General features: G+C 36.9%; 1 protein-coding gene across 5 annotated transcripts in view; it reads left to right on the forward strand.

Annotated features, from left to right (window-relative positions):
* Positions 1 to 19,770, forward strand: part of SFMBT1 (Scm like with four mbt domains 1) — a 116,131-nt gene that overhangs the window by 77,917 nt on the left and 18,444 nt on the right. For all 5 annotated transcript variants that reach the window (XM_043885897.1, XM_043885895.1, XM_043885892.1 and 2 more), the window contains 7 exons: positions 3,707 to 3,947; positions 9,331 to 9,419; positions 11,970 to 12,216; positions 12,959 to 13,050; positions 13,925 to 14,026; positions 15,341 to 15,491; positions 17,825 to 17,907. In XM_043885897.1, coding sequence (XP_043741832.1) covers positions 3,707 to 3,947; positions 9,331 to 9,419; positions 11,970 to 12,216; positions 12,959 to 13,050; positions 13,925 to 14,026; positions 15,341 to 15,491; positions 17,825 to 17,907 — 1,005 coding nt within the window. The remainder of the gene's footprint in view (positions 1 to 3,706; positions 3,948 to 9,330; positions 9,420 to 11,969; positions 12,217 to 12,958; positions 13,051 to 13,924; positions 14,027 to 15,340; positions 15,492 to 17,824; positions 17,908 to 19,770) is intronic.

Below are 19,770 nucleotides of genomic sequence, written 5' to 3' on the forward strand. Positions count from 1 at the left end.
AATTATTAATAGTAATATGATCCATATTTCTTTTTATTATGGAATAAGACAAAAATTATGCTGGTTAGCATGATCCCTATTTGATAATTGTATTGGAGGATCTAACCAATACAGTAAGGTAAGAAAAACAATTTTAATGTTTAAAAATTGAGAAGGAAGGAGAAAATAATCATTATTTACAGATGAATAAAATAATGTACAACTATATTATTAGAATTAATGAGTAATTTTTGCAAGATTTTTAAATACAAGATAGATATAAAAAACTATTATATTTCTATATCCTAGTAACAGACAAAAATGGAAACTGAAAGATGTGGTTTACAATAACATAAAAAACATCAAATAAATGTAAGATATTTGCAAAGAGACACAAATCTTTATTGAAATAAGTTAAAATGAAGGAATATGCCTTGTTCATATAATGGAAGACTCATTATTGTTAAGATGTCAGTTTTTCCCAAACAGATCTGTAGATTTACTGCAACTCAAATGAAACACCAAAAAAATTTAGGTAGAAATTGACAAGCTGATTCAAATAAGTAAAACCTGGCCTCAACCTAATACCACAGATAGAGATTAACTCAGGGTGGATATTAGTTCTCCATATGAAAGGCTTCTAGAAAATAATATAGTAGTATTGATATATCTTATGACCTCTAGGGATAGGAAGAATTTGTTTAAAAATACAGAAAATTAATTAACCTTTTAAAGGAAAAATATTGATGGATCAGAGTATATTGCAATTAATAACTTCTGTTTATTAGACAACACCATCAAGAAAATGATATTTGTAATACAAGTAATTAGCAAACTGATACCTGGAATGTTGACTAAAAAGTTGGCAAAAAATTTAGGCATTCCTCAGAAGAAGAAATCTAAGTGGCTAGTAAAATATAAACATTCTCAACTCTATTAATAATAATACAAATTAAAATCACCACGAGATAATACATGCTTCAAGATGGTTAAAATGAAAAAGGTTGAAAATACAGTAATATTTGTTAGAATGTTGGAGCAAGAAGATTTCTTGTACACTATTGGGAGAGTACATTGGTGCAGCCACTTTGGGAAACAGCTTGGCCATATCTTTTTATTTTAAGAACTCATGTAGGTATGCAAGTGACACACAGATCTATTCTTATAGTCATGACAGTGTTATTAGTAGTCTTCCAAAACTGTGAACTATCCAGAGTGTCTTCTCCTAGAAGAATTAGAATGGATAAATTATGGCAAATGTGTATAATGGAACACTATACAAGAGTGAAAAGAGATCAAGTACTGTTATGTGCAACAGCACAAACAAATCACATAAGCAGTGTTGGGCAAGAGAAGCATTCATACTGCATAATTTTGCCCACATATTGCTGAAACACAGGCAGTGTTAGACTGTAGTGTTAAAATTTAGGATAGTGATTACCTTTCAGGAGCAGGTTAGTGATTAGAATAAAAAGGAAGTTTTACACAGGATGCATGCTTTCCCTGTCTGGCCTCTCCTTTTCAGAAGCCCCCTCACTTCCCAGTGGTTATGATGGCCACATTGTACTTAGTTGTTGTGTTTCCATGGTCTCCTCCAATGCATAACAGTTCCTCATTCTGTCTTTCATGGTGTGGATACTTTTGAAGTGCAAATCATATACCAGTTATTAGGTTGGTACAAAAATAATCGTGGTCTTGCATTGTTGAACTTCGCTGTTTGATATCAGAATACATTCTTTTATAAATGTGGTTATGTTATACATCATTTTAATACACATTTCTTACTTTATATCTTTTTGCTAGTGACTTATTGCTTGCTGTTTATTTTGTATTTATTTTAAACTAGGGAAATGATGTTAGATGAAAGGCAGATTTGAGCAATTTTCCTATTCAAGTTCAAAATGGGTCATAAAGCAGCGGAGACAACTCACAACATCAACGCATTTGGCCCAGAAACTGTTAACGAATGTGTACTTCAGTAGTGGCTCAAGAAGTTTTGCAAAGGAGGTGAGAGCCTTAAAGATGAGGAGCTTTAAGCCACTGTGCTCCTTAGTGACTGGCCATCGGAAGTTGACAATGACCAATTGAAAGGATCATCAAAGCTCATCCTCTTAAAACTACACGAGAAGTTGCTGAAGACTTCAACATTGACCATTCTATATTCGTTTGGCATTTGAAGCAAATTGGAAAGGTGAAAAAGCTTGATAAGTGGTTACCTCATGAGATGACCACAAATCAAAATACCGTCACTTTGAAGTGTCATCTTCTTTTATTCAATGCAACAATGAACCACTTCTTGATTGGATTGTGACGTGCGATGAAAAATGGATTTTATATGACAACCGGTGATGACCCACTCACTCAGTGACTGGACTGAGAAGAAGCTCCAAAGCACTTCCCAAAGCCAACCTTACATCCAAGAAAGGTGATGGTCACTGTTTGGCTGCCTGTCTGATCATTACAGCTTTCTGAATCCTGGCAGAACCATTACATCTGAGAAGTATGCTTAGCCAGTCGATGAGATGCACTGAAAACTCACAAGAGTCGGACATGACTGAGCAGCTGAACCGAACTGCACTGAAAACTGCAATGCTTGCAACTGGTATCGGTCAACAGAATGGGCCCAGTTCTCCTCCACAACACCTGACCACACGTCACACAACCAACACTTCAAAAATTGAACATATTGGACTATAAAGATTTTGCCTCATCTGCCATATTCACCTGACCTCTTGCCAACTGACTACCACTTCTTGAAACATCTTGGCAACTTTTTGCAGGGAAAATGCTTCCACAACCAGCAGGAGGCAGAAAATGCTTTCTAAGAGTTTGTTGAATCCCAAAGCATGGATTTTTATGCTACAGGCATAAGCAAACTTATTTCTCATTGGCAAAAATGTGTTGATTACCATGATTCCTGTTTTGATTAATAAAGGTATATTTGAACCTAGTTATAATGATTTAAAATTCACGGTCCAAAAACACAATTACTTTTTCACCAGCCTAAATGTTTTAGGTTTCTTAGTTGGGCTTTGGTTTTTCTTGTGATTAGCTTGAATTTATGCATTTTGGTTTGTGCACTTCTTTATCCCACAGTGAGAAACTTGGCTCTCATTATTTAGTATATACGTACAGGATTTCCAGAATTGCAGACTGCAATGTTTGTGACTATATAATTTGTCATTTAAATTAGTGCACTTTTGAGAGAGATAGGAGGCATTATTAGAATTATTCAAGGATAACAGGTATAAACACAGACTGTTTTAGGGTAACTGGGAAATATGGCTCCCTCTGTATGGTACATATTATACATATTTATTATCGATATAACTTCTGTTTATCCTTTACTTTTTCTAGCTTCATAAATTTTATTTTGAATGATTGAGAAGTCACTCTTGAAATCTTAATGTGTTGAAGGTTGTTAAAATGGTGAACATTCAGTGGTCTGTATATTTAATAGAAAGCATATTCTATAATCATGATAGACAGCTTTCATGGAATATTGAGTTCTCTTAAAGCTCCTTCAGGGTCGATGGAACAGAGAATCATTGCTAGTCCCTGTTTTGTTTGGATTACTCCTGTAAGTTAGAATTGAAATTTCTCAGATTTCCCCTGAGAAGATTTTATTGCATTTAGTGCTTCAGAATGGTATGTCTTAAAGAATGTTGACCAAAGAAGCACTCATTTGAGATGTTTTTCTGGTGGTTAATAACATTTCCATGTTCAGGTGGACACACGTTTGCAAAATGGATTTGCTCCTGGGATGAAACTGGAGGTGGCTGTGAAAGCTGATCCTGAAACCTACTGGGTTGCCACCATCATTACCACCTGCGAGCAGCTGCTGCTCCTCCGCTATGACGGCTATGGGGAGGATCGCAGAGCAGACTTCTGGTGTGACATCAGGAAGGCTGACCTCTACCCCATTGGGTGGTGTGAGCAGAATAAGAAGACCCTCGAAGCCCCAGAAGGTAATGGTGATACGTCATATCAAGATGTGGTGTGGTGTTGATGTAGGAAAATTTGGGCTGTCCACAGTCTTAAGATTTTCACATCTCCTAAGCACAGTAGTCTTCCTAACTTCTTTGGGTTAGTATTTTGAATGAGAATATAAGGATTAGTATACATTTCCATTAAAAAAATTATTTTCTGTGCTCCTTATAAGCCTCAGTCTTTTGTGACATTCATAGGGAGCATCAGTTGTTTATCATCCTATGGGTGTGTGAGGCTCTCTGAGTTTAAGACTTGTAGGTCTGGCTGTCTTAGAGTACATTGGGCCAGCTTGTTTCTCTTCCTGATTTTATTGTCCTCCCTCCTATTACCTACAGATGATCTGGGACCTGTGAGCTTTTAAAATAAACCAGCTGAAGCTCCCTTCCAGGAAAGAGCCCTACTGGGAGTAGAATCCAAATTAAGCAGGACAGAGACAATAGGACAAAAGATAGAGAAGGGTCATATAAACATGGAAAAAGGGATGCCTTAAGAAAATTCTTGACCTTATATGCTTTTCTTCCAGCTTCTTATTTTGTTATATTGATAATTTTAGACTTACAGAAATATTTCAGATTTGCAAAAATATAGAAAATTCTTGGGGCCTTATTGCCAGCTTTGCCCAAATGTTGGCATTGTCCCACATTTACTTTATCCTCCTTTCCTCCCTGTCTTTGTCTCTCTCTTCTCTCTCTCTCTCTCTCTCACACACACACACACACACGCACGTGCATCTTTTTAATGAACCATTGAGAGTCACTTGTAGACATGATGCCTTTTTTATTTACTTTTTTTGCTTTTTTACTCTTATGAGAATAATATGAGAATATACCTCTAAAAACAGGGACATTGATGAACACAGTAAAATAATAAAATCAGGAAATTAGCTTTGATATAATACTATTATTTAATCTATAGAGCTTGTTCAGTTTTTATCAATAGTGTTTTTATAGTAAGATGTTTCTATAGTAAAAGAAAATCCCAAGTCATTTGTTACATTCATTTATTGTGTCTCCTAAGATTCCTTTAATCTGGGACAGTTCCTCAGTCTTTTCTCTTCCGTGACTTTGACATCATTGAAAGTTACAGGCCAGTTTTCCTACTAATGTTCATTATGTCTTGGATCCAATACATTCATTATTCCCCATGTCTTTTCCTTGTCCAAGATTTCAGTATATTTGGCTATCATCTTTTTAGTTTCCTTAACCTTTCTTTGTCTTCCTTGATGTTGACATTTTTGAGGAGTATAGGCTGATTATTTTTTAGCATGTCTCACAATTTGGGTTTGTCTGATGTTTACTTACATTCAGACTGTGGACATTTGGTAGGAAAAAATGCAGAAGTAATGCCATGTCCTCCTGGTGCATCATGTTAGGAGACAACATGCTGTTGGTTTGTCCAGTAACTAACTTGTGATACTAACTTTCATCACCTACGTTGGTATATGCCAAATTTTTCCACTGTAAAATTACTTTTACTGTTTTTAATTAGTAAGTATCTTGTGGGAAGATACCTTGAAATTATGTAAATATCTCATTACTCTTCAAACATCACCCATTATTTTTGGCATCCATTGGTAATTTTTATCTGAAACAGTTATTACTTTAATGCTTAGCAAATGGTTTTTTCTAATTCCTTCTACATTTCATAATTGGCTTTTTACTACAGAAAGGGCTTTCCCTTTTCTCTTATGTACACACACGCATTTGTGTTTGCATCTGTATTTATGTATATATGTCAGTGTAGACTCATGAGTCTTATTCAGTGGATTACAATCCTTGCTGTCATTATTTATTTTGATGATCACACTGTCCTAGATATGGCCAGTGGACACCTCTTCACGCTGGCAGATGTGTCCCTTGCTGTGTTCCCATTATTCTTTGAGTAGTTTCTTGTTCAGGAAACTTTTCCCTGCCCCAACCCTGAAATCAGCCATTTCTCTAGGAAACCCTGGTGGGTTTTTTTTTCCTTTTTGTATTTTGAAGGATGATATTTACAAATGAAGATCTGAGTCCTGGGGTTTTGGTGGGCTTCTAGCTGATCATTAACATTCTGTGAAAAAACAATGTAAAAGAAAGTTATGGAGACATGAGGTTACCTGGCCCACTATCTCAAGAGTATAGCAAAATTCACCTCATTTAAACATGAACAACAGGAAATTATTTCTGTCAAGTCTCATACAAGGTCACATTATTATAATTAGGAAAAAAAAAAGGCAAAAAGGAAGAATAAAATCCTTCCATAGAAACATAATCACAAAAAAGGTGAACACTATCAGACAAAAACATTTCAAAACAGGATAAAAGAAAATAGTAACTATGATAGAGCAGTGAGAAAAACCATAAATAAAATTTATAAAAATTAGAAAATCAACTGACTGGAGAAAAGGAAGATTTGAAAAAAGAATAGAAGTTAGATAAGAACTAGAAGTTTAAAAATACTTGAAATGAAGACTAAGATGAAAACAGGAGTGAATGGACCGAGAGTAATAACTGAACAGAAAGAGAAGATGAAAAAGAAGAAAAAATTTTAATTAAAATAAAAGAAATAAAAAGGACTTGGAAAAAATAATATATGTTGGCAAAAATAGATGTCCCTGAAGATAAGAACCAAAGCAATGAAATAATAAAATACTGTAAACTAAAATTTAAGAAAACTTTATGGAAATCAAATAGGACCTAAAAATACATATTGAAAGGGTTCACTATGTACATGGAGAAGTCAAATGAGAACAGGTGTGTATTAAACTCTAAAGCAGAAATGGATCCCTTGATTTTTTAGGCAAAAAACATTTAAGTTTCTTGAAAAGTTAAGAAAACAAGATTGTCACCAGACTAATTGACAACATGCTTTATGCCAAAAGATGACAGGGTAACATATGTAAGAAATTCAGTAAAAGAATATACAAGGCCAGGATTTTATGTTTAGCCAAACTGAGCTTCAGGTGTAAAGGCCGCATGCCAACTGTTAGGAATATGTAGAGACCCAGGGAATATTGTTCCCGTGAGCCCTTCCAAAGAAATCCACTAGAGAATGAGCCGCAGAAAATGAAACAAATGAAGAAATGTTAGTGTGACAATGATTAGTGAAACCCTAAATGTATATATGGCTGTAGAACTTAAATCTAAAAGATGGTTATAAGAGAGACAGTATACTATGTAACTGTACATGCTCTGACAACATAAATACAGTATAGCTATAAAAAATATGAGACCACAGTAGAGAGAACAGGTGAATAGTGGTATAAACTTGTTCATCCTCCCTCCCTGTTTTAAGACAGGGTTATTGCCTAATAATTTAACTGATTACCTTTCATGTATTAACTGGGAATAAAAGGCTGTTATGTGAAATAAGATCCTGAAAGAGAGAAGAAAGGAGGTTATTGCTAACTTTTAATGTTCGCTAAAAAAAAAGAAATAGAAAATAGTCTAAAATTAGAGAGGACTAGAATTGTTACATAAAGATATTAGTATAAAGATAACCAGAAGGAAAAAAGAACCACAAACTTTTCTCAGTGCCAAAAGATAGATTTTAAAAAGAAGAAGTATATATTTAAATAAAATATATCACATAGTGAAAGACTATATACCCACACAGGTAATTTATGTAATATTAATAAGACAGCATTGAGGCCATATCTTTGATAATGTAATAAATTATGTTTATAAATAAATTATATATAAATTAATGGGCTTGCTCTTCTATTAAAAGTAAACAATTCAGGTTGGCTCACAAAGTAAAACCCACTTCTGTGCTATTACAGGAAACATACGTAAATGGAGATATTCTGAAAGAATAAACAGAAAAGGATGGACAAAGATACGTAGACCAGGTGCAAATAGAAAAGAAAGCAGGAGTCTCAGTCTTGATATCTGACAAAGGTGGAATTCAGATCAGAAAGCACTGTAAGAGACAAAGAAGGGTATTTTATTGTTGTTTTTTTAATTGAAGTGTAGTTGATTTACAATGTTGTGTTGGTTTCAAGTGTTCAGCAGAGTGATTCAGTTATACATAACATATTATATAAATTATTTTTTAGGTTCTTTTCCATATAGGTTACTGCAAGATATTGAATGTAGTTCCCTGTGCTGTACAGTGGGTCCTCGTTTCTCTGTTTTGTATGTGCTAATGTATATCTGTTAATCTCAAACTCCTAATTTACCCCTCTCCCTCCCCTTTGATAACCATAAATTTGTTTTCTTTTTTTTTTTTTTTTTAATTTTTTTTCATAAATTTGTTTTCTATGTCTGTGAGTCTGTTTCTGTTTTGTAAGTAAGTTCATTTGTATCAATTTTTTAGATTCCACATAAAAGTGATATCATATGATATTTGTCTTTGACTTATGTCACTTAGTATGATGATCTCTTGGTCCATCCGTGTCGCTACAGATGGCATTATTTCATTCTTTGTTATGACTGAGCAATATTCTGTTGTGTGTGTGTAACAATATATATCACCTTTCCAAAGAAGAATACTTTATAGTGACAGAAGGTATAGTCATTAAAAAAAAGAAACAGAGTCCATCTATATACATCAAAGGAACGGTCTCCAGATACCTTGTTACATGAATAAAGAAAAATCTGTATTGAATGAGGGAGGAGGAAGGTGTATGAATGTGTGTGTGAATTTCATTTTTTGAAAATGAAACAATGGTTGAATAGCAGTAAGGAACACACTATTTTAAAAAGTTACCTATGGGAAAAGGAGGGAACAGGATGAAGGGAACAAGGATAAAAGCCAGATTTTCTGAATGTACCTTACTTTCTAGATTTGAATTTTGAACCATGTAAATATTCTGTATAACTTGTAAAAAAAAAAGTTAAAAAAATGCAAAAGCAAATAAAGAAATCTGTGTTTGGGGCTTGTGAATTAACTACCCAAAATAGAAAAGCTATTTCAGTGATTTTCTAATGCAGTAATTTAAATGTATGTTCCTGTGGGGAAAGTTACCTGTGGGGAAAGAAGGAAATAGGATGAAGGTAACAAGGATAAAAGGCAGTTGTTGAAACTACTGCACATGGGGATTCATTATATTATTTTCTCTGCCTTTCAGTATGTTTGAAAATTTCCGCAATAAAAAAATAAAGTAGCTCATTTTGGGATAACATTATACTTAACAGTGATCCTTACTGTGAGTTGGGCCTGTTCTCTTTGTTTAGGATACAACTCATTAAACTAACCAGGAAGTAACTCTTATCTACAGGAGTATTATTTCTAAGCTCTCAAAGAATCAATATGTTGGGCTCTTGCATATTAAAATGATAAATGCACCTCTAAACCATTTTCACAGAGTTAGTTTTTCTGTATTCTGTGTGGTTTACTTTCTTTGTGTTTTGTGGCTGACAGTATGATTCCGTCACCTAGGCATCAGAGATAAAGTGTCTGACTGGGATGAGTTTCTACGGCAGACCCTGACGGGAGCATGTAGTCCTCCTGTTCCGCTGCTAGAGGGCGTGAGTATTATTGCTTCCAGAATCAGGGTGGAAAACTTCTAATCTTCCTGTCCAGGGAATCTTAAAATGACTTGCTCATTTACCACTGAGTCAGATCAGTGTTGCTACTACAGACCCAGGCGTAGGTCTTAAGGGGTGTAGACTTACCTCAGAGATTGTAAACTGGAGGCTTGCTCAGAGCCTAGAATGTTTTTGAATTAGTTGGAAACACATAAAACTCTATAGTTTTCCAGATTCTTTCACACAGCTTGGAAATGTGGCCTTTTTGAGCTCTCACTTGGAACTGAGCTGGGGTTGACTCTTTCAGTGTGGACATGCGTAACTCCTGCACCAGCTGACTTGAGAGACCCCTTTTCTTTTTCTCAGAAGACCCTGGATCACTACCTACCTGCTTTCAGCAGTTCTTTTAAATTAGTGTAGTAGCTTTTGAGCTTTTTGGTGAATATAAATTTCTTATTTTTGTGAAATAAATTTATTGGTTATGATGTTTCTAATTTACATTTTGTCTCTTTCTGTTATACCAGCAACATTGTAGCATATGTGAAATGTGGTTTATGAAGGTTCCAATGTCTTTACATCCTTACCAACACCTGTTGTTCTGTTTTTGGCTATAGCTCTCCTATTGTGTGTAAAGTGGCTTCTCACTTTGAGTTGCATTTCTCTAATGACTAATAATACTGAAAATCTTTCTATGTACTTCTTTTTTGGAGAAATATCTGCTCATTTTAAAATTGGGCTATTTATCTTTTTATTATTGGCTTGTAAGGGTTCCTTATAAATTCAGATTACAAGTCTAGATCAAGATATATGATTTTAAAATATTTTATCCAGTTTTGTAGATTGTTTTTTCACTTTCTTGATGATATTGTTTGTAGAACAAACGTTTATTCCAATGTAGTCCAATTTATCTTTTTTTCTCTTTTGTCTTAATCTAAGAAGGCTTTGCTTAACTCAGGGTCAAAAGGTTTGCTCCTATATTCTAAATGTTTTATAGTTTTAACTCTTATATATTTGATTCTGTGATCCATTCACAATTCCCCTTTAAAGCTTCAATGTCAAATTTGTTTCTAGGTGATTTTTATATATCTTCTACACACATACCTTGATTTATTGTGCTTCACTTGACTGTGCTTTGCAGATACTGCAGTTTTTACAAATTGAAGCTCTGTGGCAACCCTGCTTTGAGCAAGTCTTTTGGCACTGTTTTTCCAGCAGTGTTTGCTTACTTTGTGTTTCTGTATTACATTTTGGTAATTCTCACAATGTTTCAAACTTTTTCATTATTATTATATTTGTATGATCTCTGATCAGTGATCTTTGATGTAACTATTGTATTAACTTTTTTGTTCTGTATTTTTAAAGTTTATGCATTTTTTTTTAGACATAACGCTGTTGCACATTTAATAGTTTATACAGTAGTACAAGCTTAATTTTTATATACACTGGGAAGCCAAAAAATTAGCATGGTTCACTTTATTTCTATATACTTTATTGCTGTAGTCTGTAACTAAACCTGCAATATCTCAGAGGTGTGCCTGTACTCTGACACATTTAATTATGTTTAGTCAGGGTCTGTCTCACCACTCAGTAACATATGAACAAATACATTGACTTTGATTCTGCCATTTTTATCTTTAGTTGTGGATGTGTGCCTTTATTTGTTCATGTGTTCTTTTCCATATTTATAAATATGTAATTGTCATAGAACAGTTCTTATTAGGAAAAAAATGTAAGTTTGAACATTAAATGATGATACTGAAGTCAGCCTTTTTTCTTTCTTTTTTCTAGTTTTTAATAGTATATCTATAGAGTGAGAATTAGACTTTTCCTTTGCTTGAGTGTATTCAAAACACTCTATTATTCGTAAGAGCATTGTTGTGAAATGAGTAAAACATCAGAAATAACTGAAATCCCATCAGTATATAAGTGGATAAACTACTGCCCAAGTATAATAGAGGATATCAATAAAGCAGATTAAAAGGATGAGGAAGATTTGTATGTGCTGTAATAGAAAGATAGCTATAAAATATTAAGTGACACAAACACACTGAAAAACAATATACATTTTTCAAAAAATACAAGCGAGAGAAAAAGATAAGACATGGATGGATGTTGACTTGGGTGTAAAAAACCTATTCTCAGTGTTTGCCAAAGCATTTATCATGTTCTTTCCTGGAGGTGGGTTGGGGGTGATTTTGACTTTTGTCATGTTTGATTTTTTTTTTTTAAATGATGATCATTCTTGGCTTTTACAAAGACTAAGTAATGATGCTATTTTAAAAATTCTTTCTAGATGAAACTCTTTAGCATAGTCCTGGAGATAGAAATCTTTTAGAATAGTTCTATTGCTTTATAGTAAATTTTCTTTAAGGTAGACATTTTCACATCACCAGAAATAATACTATACAGACTTGTCTAATATTAGACAGTTCAATGTCCTGGCTTTGAATGGATAAAAATATAAAAGCTAGTTTGAGTTCATTTAAAACTTGACTTTTAAAAATGTTATGTTACCTCTCATAAAAAATCATTTTGCTTTTTTACCTATAGCTCCGTAACGGGAGGAATCCTTTAGATCTCATTGCTCCAGGTTCCAGGCTGGAATGTCAGGCTTTCCAGGACTCTTTAAGTACCTGGATTGTTACTGTGGTGGACAACATCGGGGGAAGGCTGAGACTGCGCTATGAAGGCCTTGAGGGCTCTGCTAATTGTGAGCATTGGTTGTATTACTTGGATCCATTTCTCCATCATGTTGGCTGGGCTGCTCAACAAGGGTATGAGCTCCAGCCCCCATCAGGTGAGGAGCAGTGCAGCATTTTTCTTTCAATATTGCATTATTGTTTATAACATTTAGTCATATTTATTGTTTATTAATATCAGTGAGACTGAAAAATACATTATTCTGCATATTACAAAAGCCTTTGTTGATTTGCATAATAATAATAATTGCAAATGTATATGGAATAGGTAAATACCTTTTTTTTGGAGGGGGGAGCTTTGTTGCCTTAGTAATTTGCCACACATACTGATATACCTTCTGCCCCAGCTCTACTGACTGCTGCCCCAAGTCATACTGACCCCTTACCAAAACTGAAGAAAAGTTCTCTAAGTAGCATCCAGACAGATACAGGAGTAGGACAGGTCTTGAGTTCAAAGAGGATTATTGATTAAAAGATACTCCAGTTTAAAAAAATAAAAAACTTTTAAAAAGATATTAAAATAGGAGTTAATATTGAAATCACTCACATTCATTATTATGTACCGCAGTTTGGATGTTGTATTATTTTGTGGACTAGAGTAATCCTTGTGGTATCATGATAGGTGTTTTTACTCAACTACCACCCAGGTTCTGAACAGAGGACACAAGGTATTGAAGTTTAAGTAGTTGTTCTCTGAGTAAAGATGGTATAAGTGGGCTTGAACCCCTACCTTTTCCCGGGGGAAAATGACTTTTTTGTTTATGTGAATGCTTTCAGAGCAGTTATAAAATGTGTAAGTTCTCACATCACTTAAAGCATCCTGTTTTGTTTTAACTAAAGCCATCAGACATCTGAAAAATGAAGCTGAGTGGCAAGAGATCTTGGCCAAAGTGAAAGAGGAGGAAGAGCCATTGCCATCTTATTTGTTTAAGGTAAAAGCAAAAACGTGGCAGATAGGGACTTGTCTTCTCACAATAGAGTACAGCAGTATTGGGGAGCTGCGCAGTGTGAAATAACCCCTGGTGTCAGCGAGAGCGCTGTGATGGCTGAAGGAGACAAAGAGGTTTCAAGGCTGGAGTGATGATCATCCTTCCTTTTTTCCTGAAGGTGGTCTAGGTTTTCTCCCAAATGCTCTTAAAGCATTCTGAGTCTTTTCTCTTCTGCTTTTAACTACATAGCCCTGACTTCTATTAAAATAAGCTTGTTATTTTCTGTGGATGGTCCTTGTGTTCCAAATGTAGCGAGGAGGAGTGCTTGCTCCCTTTGGTTTTCTTTTTTTCCTGAATAGTTTTTTCTAGGCAGGGAAGATAATTACAGGACTAGATTATTTAATATAAGATGGACAGTTTCATTATTTTAATTAAGAGTAGTTTTCAGGACTTCCCTGGTGATGCAGTGGATAAGAATCCACCTGCCAGTGCAGGAGACGTGGGTTCGATCCCTGTTCTGGAAAGATCCCACGTGCCATGGAGCAACCAAGCCTGTGCGCCGCAAGTACTGAGCCTGTAGTCTAGACCTAGGAGCCACAGCTGCTGAGCCTGCATGTTAGAGCTACTGAGGCCCGTGTTCCTAGAGCCTGTGCTCTGTAACAAGGGAAGTTACCACAATGAGAAGCCCACACACCACAGCAGGGAGCAGCCCCCACTCACCGCAACTGGAGAAAGCCTGTGTGCAGCAACAAAGGCCCAGTACAACCGAAAGCGAATAAATAAAAAATTTTAAAAATGAGTACTGTTCAGCTATATGTTAGTGTAAAATTAATGTGAAAATATTATATTTTATTTCCTCTTGGCCTTTGCATTTCAGGACAAGCGAGTGATTGGCACTCATTCTTTCTCTATAAATATGAAATTAGAAGCTGTGGACCCCTCATCTCCTTTTGGCATCTCTCCTGCTACAGTTGTTAAGGTAAAATGGAGTCAACTATCTTGGTAAGAATTCTTGTCAGGGTGGCTGTTTTAGGAAATTGGTGGTGTTTTGATCGTCAGACTCCACTAATCCAACCCATTGTTTCTCCTAAGCTGTGAGGTTAGAATTAGTTCTGTGCACGTCTTACGTTTGTAATGTCCAGCTCTTTGTGGCACCTTCCTTTTTCAGAGCTTGGTTGCCCCAGCTAACCAAGGCCTGGGTGCCAGAGGAGTCGGGTGCACATTCTTTGGGGGCAGTCCTAGCTGTGTCCTATGACAGTCCTGCATAACTAGAGGAGATCTAACCAGGAGGTAGCCATGGTATCTGAAAAGTTTGGAGGCAGGCAGTGTCATCAATGTCCAGCTAGGTGCCAGGCTCGTTGGGTGAACAGGTATGTGGGAAACAGTGGCTTAGTGTCACGAGACTTGCAAGTAGGGTTGTTCCAGCCATGGATTCCAGATGTAGACTTTTAATCTTTTGGAAGACTAATGAAAACAAGGCTCTGGTTAGGAGTACGCACAAGAACAGGGCAGGTTGTCTGTGACTGTAACAGGCCCAGTTACTCGTTATGAGAACTGATGCATAAGGCAGAGGATTTTGTTTTAGTAGTAGAGCAGAAGCTCATTTACTGAAAGTAGAACCAAAAGTCAGGTGTGACAAGAGGAGTGGTTACTTGGAAGCTGAATTGTCTAGCCTGTTGAGATTTAAATTTTCCTTGTCTTAGAAGAGGATAATTCTTAGAACAAGAAGGGATCTTGAACCTGCAGTGGGACCAGAAAGTCTTTTCTGGAGTCTGAAGGATAGGTGGTAAGGAGCTAGGGGAGGTTCATAAAACCTTCTTTTTGGTATTTGAAACTAGGCTAGGATCTGATCTAATAAACTAGTGTAGTTGACTCCTCACTGAGTCTGAACTAAGCTTTGTTCACAGCTCACATACTTAGATTTAAATCTAAGCTCTGTTTCTACCTGTCTGTGTAACATGGTGTAAGTTATTAACTGTTTTTTAAACTCAGTTTCCTCTTCTGCAAAATAGGGTTGATAATGGTACCTCATTAGATTGTTAGAAAGATTAAAACTGAATTAATATTGCATGAAAAACATTTAATTAAAACAATGCCTGACATAAAGATAAGACTTACTGAGTGCTTAGTAGTAGTATTAAAACAGACTTAATGTTACTATTAATGTGGCTACGAACTTTTATAACATGTTTATTAGCTACACCAAAGAAATGGCCTGTGTGTATGTGCACACATATGTGTATATGTACACAAAAAACATTTATCTATTTTCTGTGTTAAATCATACATACAGGTTTTTGATGAGAAGTATTTTCTGGTGGAAATGGATGATTTGCGACTGGAGAATCGTGCACAGCGATCCTTTGTGTGTCACACTGACAGCCCTGGTATTTTCCCCGTGCAGTGGAGTCTGAAGAATGGTTTACACATCAGCCCCCCTCCTGGTGTGTATTCATTCTTTTCTTATTTGTTTGCTTGGGAATGAGATTTATCATGAGATTTATCAGGTGGCTTTACCTGGATCTTTGTCCCCACCTCTCCTCACACGCAGTCCAGTCCTTAGTGGTTTGCGGGCACAAGACAAGTATAAACAAAAACCTAGATTCCAGTTTCTACATATTTAAGTGTTACAAATTAAGCTTGTGCTGCTGTGCTGTGCTTAGTCGCTTAGTTGTGTCCGACTCTTTGCAAGCCCATGGACTGTAGCCCCTCAGGCTGCTCTGTCCATGGGATTTCCCAGGCAAGAATACTGGAGTGGGTTGCCATTTTACTCCAGGGGATCTTCCTGACCCAGGGTTCGATCCCATGTCTCCTACTTGGCAAGCGGATTCTTTACCACTGAGCCACCTGGGAAGCCCATAAATTAAGCTTGAAAACTAGGAAAGTATGTCCTACTACTTAGATAAATATCTTCATGACAACCTGGGATTCCATGCAGCCTCCATCTGTGTCTGTCGGGAGGCAGTAGGGGTGAGGGTAGGATGCAATGAGCATCGGGAGCTGGCTTACAAGAAGTGGCCTGAGAGCCGGAGTGGGGAGGTGGACTGATGACTGTTCGGTTTCTGGACCTCCTTTTAGAGGGAGATGCTTTGGACTTGGCAGAGGGAGGTTTTTGGTCAAAGTAGAACTCAGGCTGTAAGTAGGAAAGTAGCAGCTCATTTTCCTCATGTTTGAGCTTTGCAAAATTTAATCTTTGACCCTTTTAATTAAGGCTACTAAATATGACTTAGTTGAGCTGAAATTTAAAAAAAATTTTTTTTAACTTACAGTATCTGGAAGAATAATATGTTTATCTGATTTTTATATCAGCAAGTCAGATTATTTGACTGGCGGTGTATGTATACTTTATTGGCAAGTCCTTGGTAAAATGTATCTTCACTTTCTAAATGGTGACTGCTGGAACACTGGACTGTGAGTGTTCTTTTCTGTTCACAAGAGTCACACACTCTGAACCTTTGTCTTCCGTTCAGCCTTCATTTATCCAACAAACATTCGTGGAATGTTTGCGTTGAGCCAGGCCTTGGACTTGTCACTGGAGAAACAAAAGTGAGAAGGACAGTTCCTGCAATGAGCAAAGAGGGGAAAACAGCAGAAGCCCCCTGGTTCTCCCTCATCAGTGACCAGACAGTGGGGGTAACTGCCTGGTGAGGATGGAAGGGTTGGGGTACACACCTTCAGGAGCAAGTTCTTTTCGTGAATGCTCTGAACACCCCAAGTTCCTTATCCTCTCTGCTGTCTTTCTGTGAGAAGATAAAACATTTTTATTAAAGATATCAGAGCTCTCAGCGTTTTTATAGACAATGCAGCTGTCTTTATAAATAGAAGGAAAGTAGTGGATTTTGTATTGAAAATGGCAGGTGATTTACTGTCAGGAATGAAGTGGAGCCAGAGGAAACACGGTGCTGGTCTGAGCTGGGTGAGGAGGTGGCTGCACGTCGCAGGCTGGCGCGGTCTCGAGTAGCCTGCTCCGTGCCTTTGGGGTACTGAACTCTGGGGAGCAGAGAAGAGCGCAGACCCAGCGGAGCGGCAGGGCTCAGTCAGCTCCTGGCACAGAGCCAGTGCCGTCAGGGTGTCGGGTTAGAGGGGCTTCTGCCAAGGACCCTGTAGACTGAAGCGGGGAATTAAGCTCAACTTTTTTTGTGAAATGAATTCATGATTCAGGTTATGAGAACATTGAGATTTTGTAAAAAATGTAACTGTTGAGAGTATTAGTAGTAGCTAAGACATGTTTTGGAGAAGGAAATGGCAACCCACTCCAGTACTCTTGCCTGGAAAAGCCCATGGATGGAGAAGCCTGGTAGGCTACAGTCCATGGGGTCGCAAAGAGTCAGACATGACTGAGCGACTTCACAAGACATGTTTTAGGAAATAGCTTTGTGAAAGAAGTCTTCACTGATTTAACTAGTGCTGTAGGTTGTTTGCTGTCTCTTTTCCTTAGAGCCTAAGTCATAATAGAAGGGTAATGAGACTAGAATTATTAGCACAGATCAAATTCAGTCATAACGGTTTTAAAATCTTTTGTTAAATTGTCAACAACTAATCATAATATACTGCTTGAATAAATGCTTAATTTGAAGTGTGAAAGTTGAAAATTCTGTCCAGAGTTGCTCTACTTTATAAAAATCAACAATACTTTAGATTTGATAGGATGTTTTTTCCTCTAAAATGATCAAGTCCTCAAATTAGCAAAATTAAAAGTTGTGGGTGGATATCAGCAGAGAGGTAAAGCCGGGCGAGCACATGAGGTGTGAATCATTGCTCTTTTGTCCCTGCCTAGGCTACCAGGGCCAGGACTTTGACTGGGCCGACTACCTCAAACAGTGTGGTGCTGAAGCTGCTCCCCAGAGGTGCTTCCCTCCGGTGAGAATCCTGTGCCTGCAGGGCCACTGCTTCAGGGCTGCTGGGGACTGCTGCCTTCCTGTGCTGTAGTGATGTTTACTCTGAAGCCAGTTCTCTCATGCAACCCAGAAAAGCTTCTTGTTGCTTGTAATAAAATGGTCCAAGGAAAAGTTCATTTACTGCAGAAGTTAATTTGTTAATTTAATTAACAGTTTTATTGTTTTTTTTCTTATTAGCTGAAATCATGTGAATTTAAAATTTTAGTTTATGATTAGTTTTGATGGCCCATTAAATATGAAAATATGTTGAAATATTAAGGGGTGAAAATTGTTAAACTTACTTATGGTTAACAAGGCCAAATAGCAGTGAAAAGCTTAGGACATAAACCAATAATTTCCTACTCTATCTGACTTTCCATGGCTTCCCTTCCCAAGAGTGTTTACTTCCTATTCTCACTGTTATTCTCATATTTATAGTTCTTTATTTATAATACACTGCTGTCTTGTGAGTTAATTTTAGATGCATCTCTTGATTCTATGTTATGATAAATGAGTAATCTGGCTATTTTACTACTTTTCTCCTCTGTCTTTCCTGTTTCCTCTTCCTATTAGGTTGATTTTACAATTTTTGGTTAAATCTGAATTTGAGTATTTATGTTACCATGGGCATTTAAGTGTTATTCACAGATTGTTGTTGTTCAGTCACCAAGTCCGACTCTTTGCCACCCCTGTAGACTGTGGCATCCCAGGCTTCACTGTCCTTCGCCATCCCGGAGTTTGCTCAAATTCCTGTCCACTGAGTTGGTGATGCTATCTAACTGTCTCATCCTCTGTCACCCTCTTCTCCTTTTGCCGTCAATCTTTCCCACCTGATTAGTAGTGCATTATTTTATGATTGCTTTGTCTTTTAATTTGTCCTCAAGTTAATAATTGCCTTGTTTTCATAGCTTAATTTTCTTTGTTTATAATATAATTTTCTTTGTTTCTTTGTTATAAAACTACCATTTCCCACACCATTCAGTAGATTCTCCAAACTGTTTGCACATCAGGAAATCTGTCATTTTTAATTTTTTTTTTTAAGAGACACCCCTCTTAGCAACCCCTTTATAGACAGGTTACTCTGTAGGCTTGCTGTGCAGTTTTAATTCTGGAAACTGCTCTTCTCTGTCTCCCAAGGAATTGCCTCTCCCTTTTCTTTGGACTTGAAATTCCGGTTTTGTATATCTCATGACCTCCTCTCTGGTTTACTCGCTTGTTTTGATGGAGTCTGTCTTTCAAAAGCTTCCTGAAATGAGATGCAAGAGATGTAAATTTTAGTAGATATTTTGTGTTTGAAAATATCTTCACTCAGCTAACTTGACTCATCATTTGGCTCAGTGTGGAATTTGGGGCTGAAAGTTATTTCATTGTAGAATTTTGAAAGCATCAGTTGTTTTCTACCTTCAGTTCAGTTCAGTCGCTCAGTCGTGTCCGGCTCTTTGTGACCCCATGGACTACAGTACCCCAGGCTTCCATGTCCATCACCAACTCCTGGAGCCTATTCAAACTCATGTCCATTGAGTCGGTGATGCCATTCAACCATCTCATCCTCTGTCGTCCCCTTCTCCTCGTGCCTTCAATCTTTCCCAGCATCAGGGTCTTTTCCAATGAGTCAGTTCTTTGCTTCAGGTGGCCAATGTATTGGAGTTTCAGCTTCAGCATCAGTCCTTCCAGTGAATATTCAGGACTGATTTCCTTTAGGATGAATTGGTTGGATCTCCTTGCAGTCCAAGGGACTCTGAGGAGTCTTCTCCAACACCACAGTTCAAAAGCATCAATTCTTCGGCACTCAGCTTGCTTTATTTATAGTCCAACTGTCACGTCCACACAGGACTACTGGAAAAAA

This window comes from Cervus elaphus, chromosome 24, assembly GCF_910594005.1.
Source record: "Cervus elaphus chromosome 24, mCerEla1.1, whole genome shotgun sequence".
In the NCBI taxonomy this organism is placed as follows: Eukaryota; Metazoa; Chordata; class Mammalia; order Artiodactyla; family Cervidae; genus Cervus; species Cervus elaphus.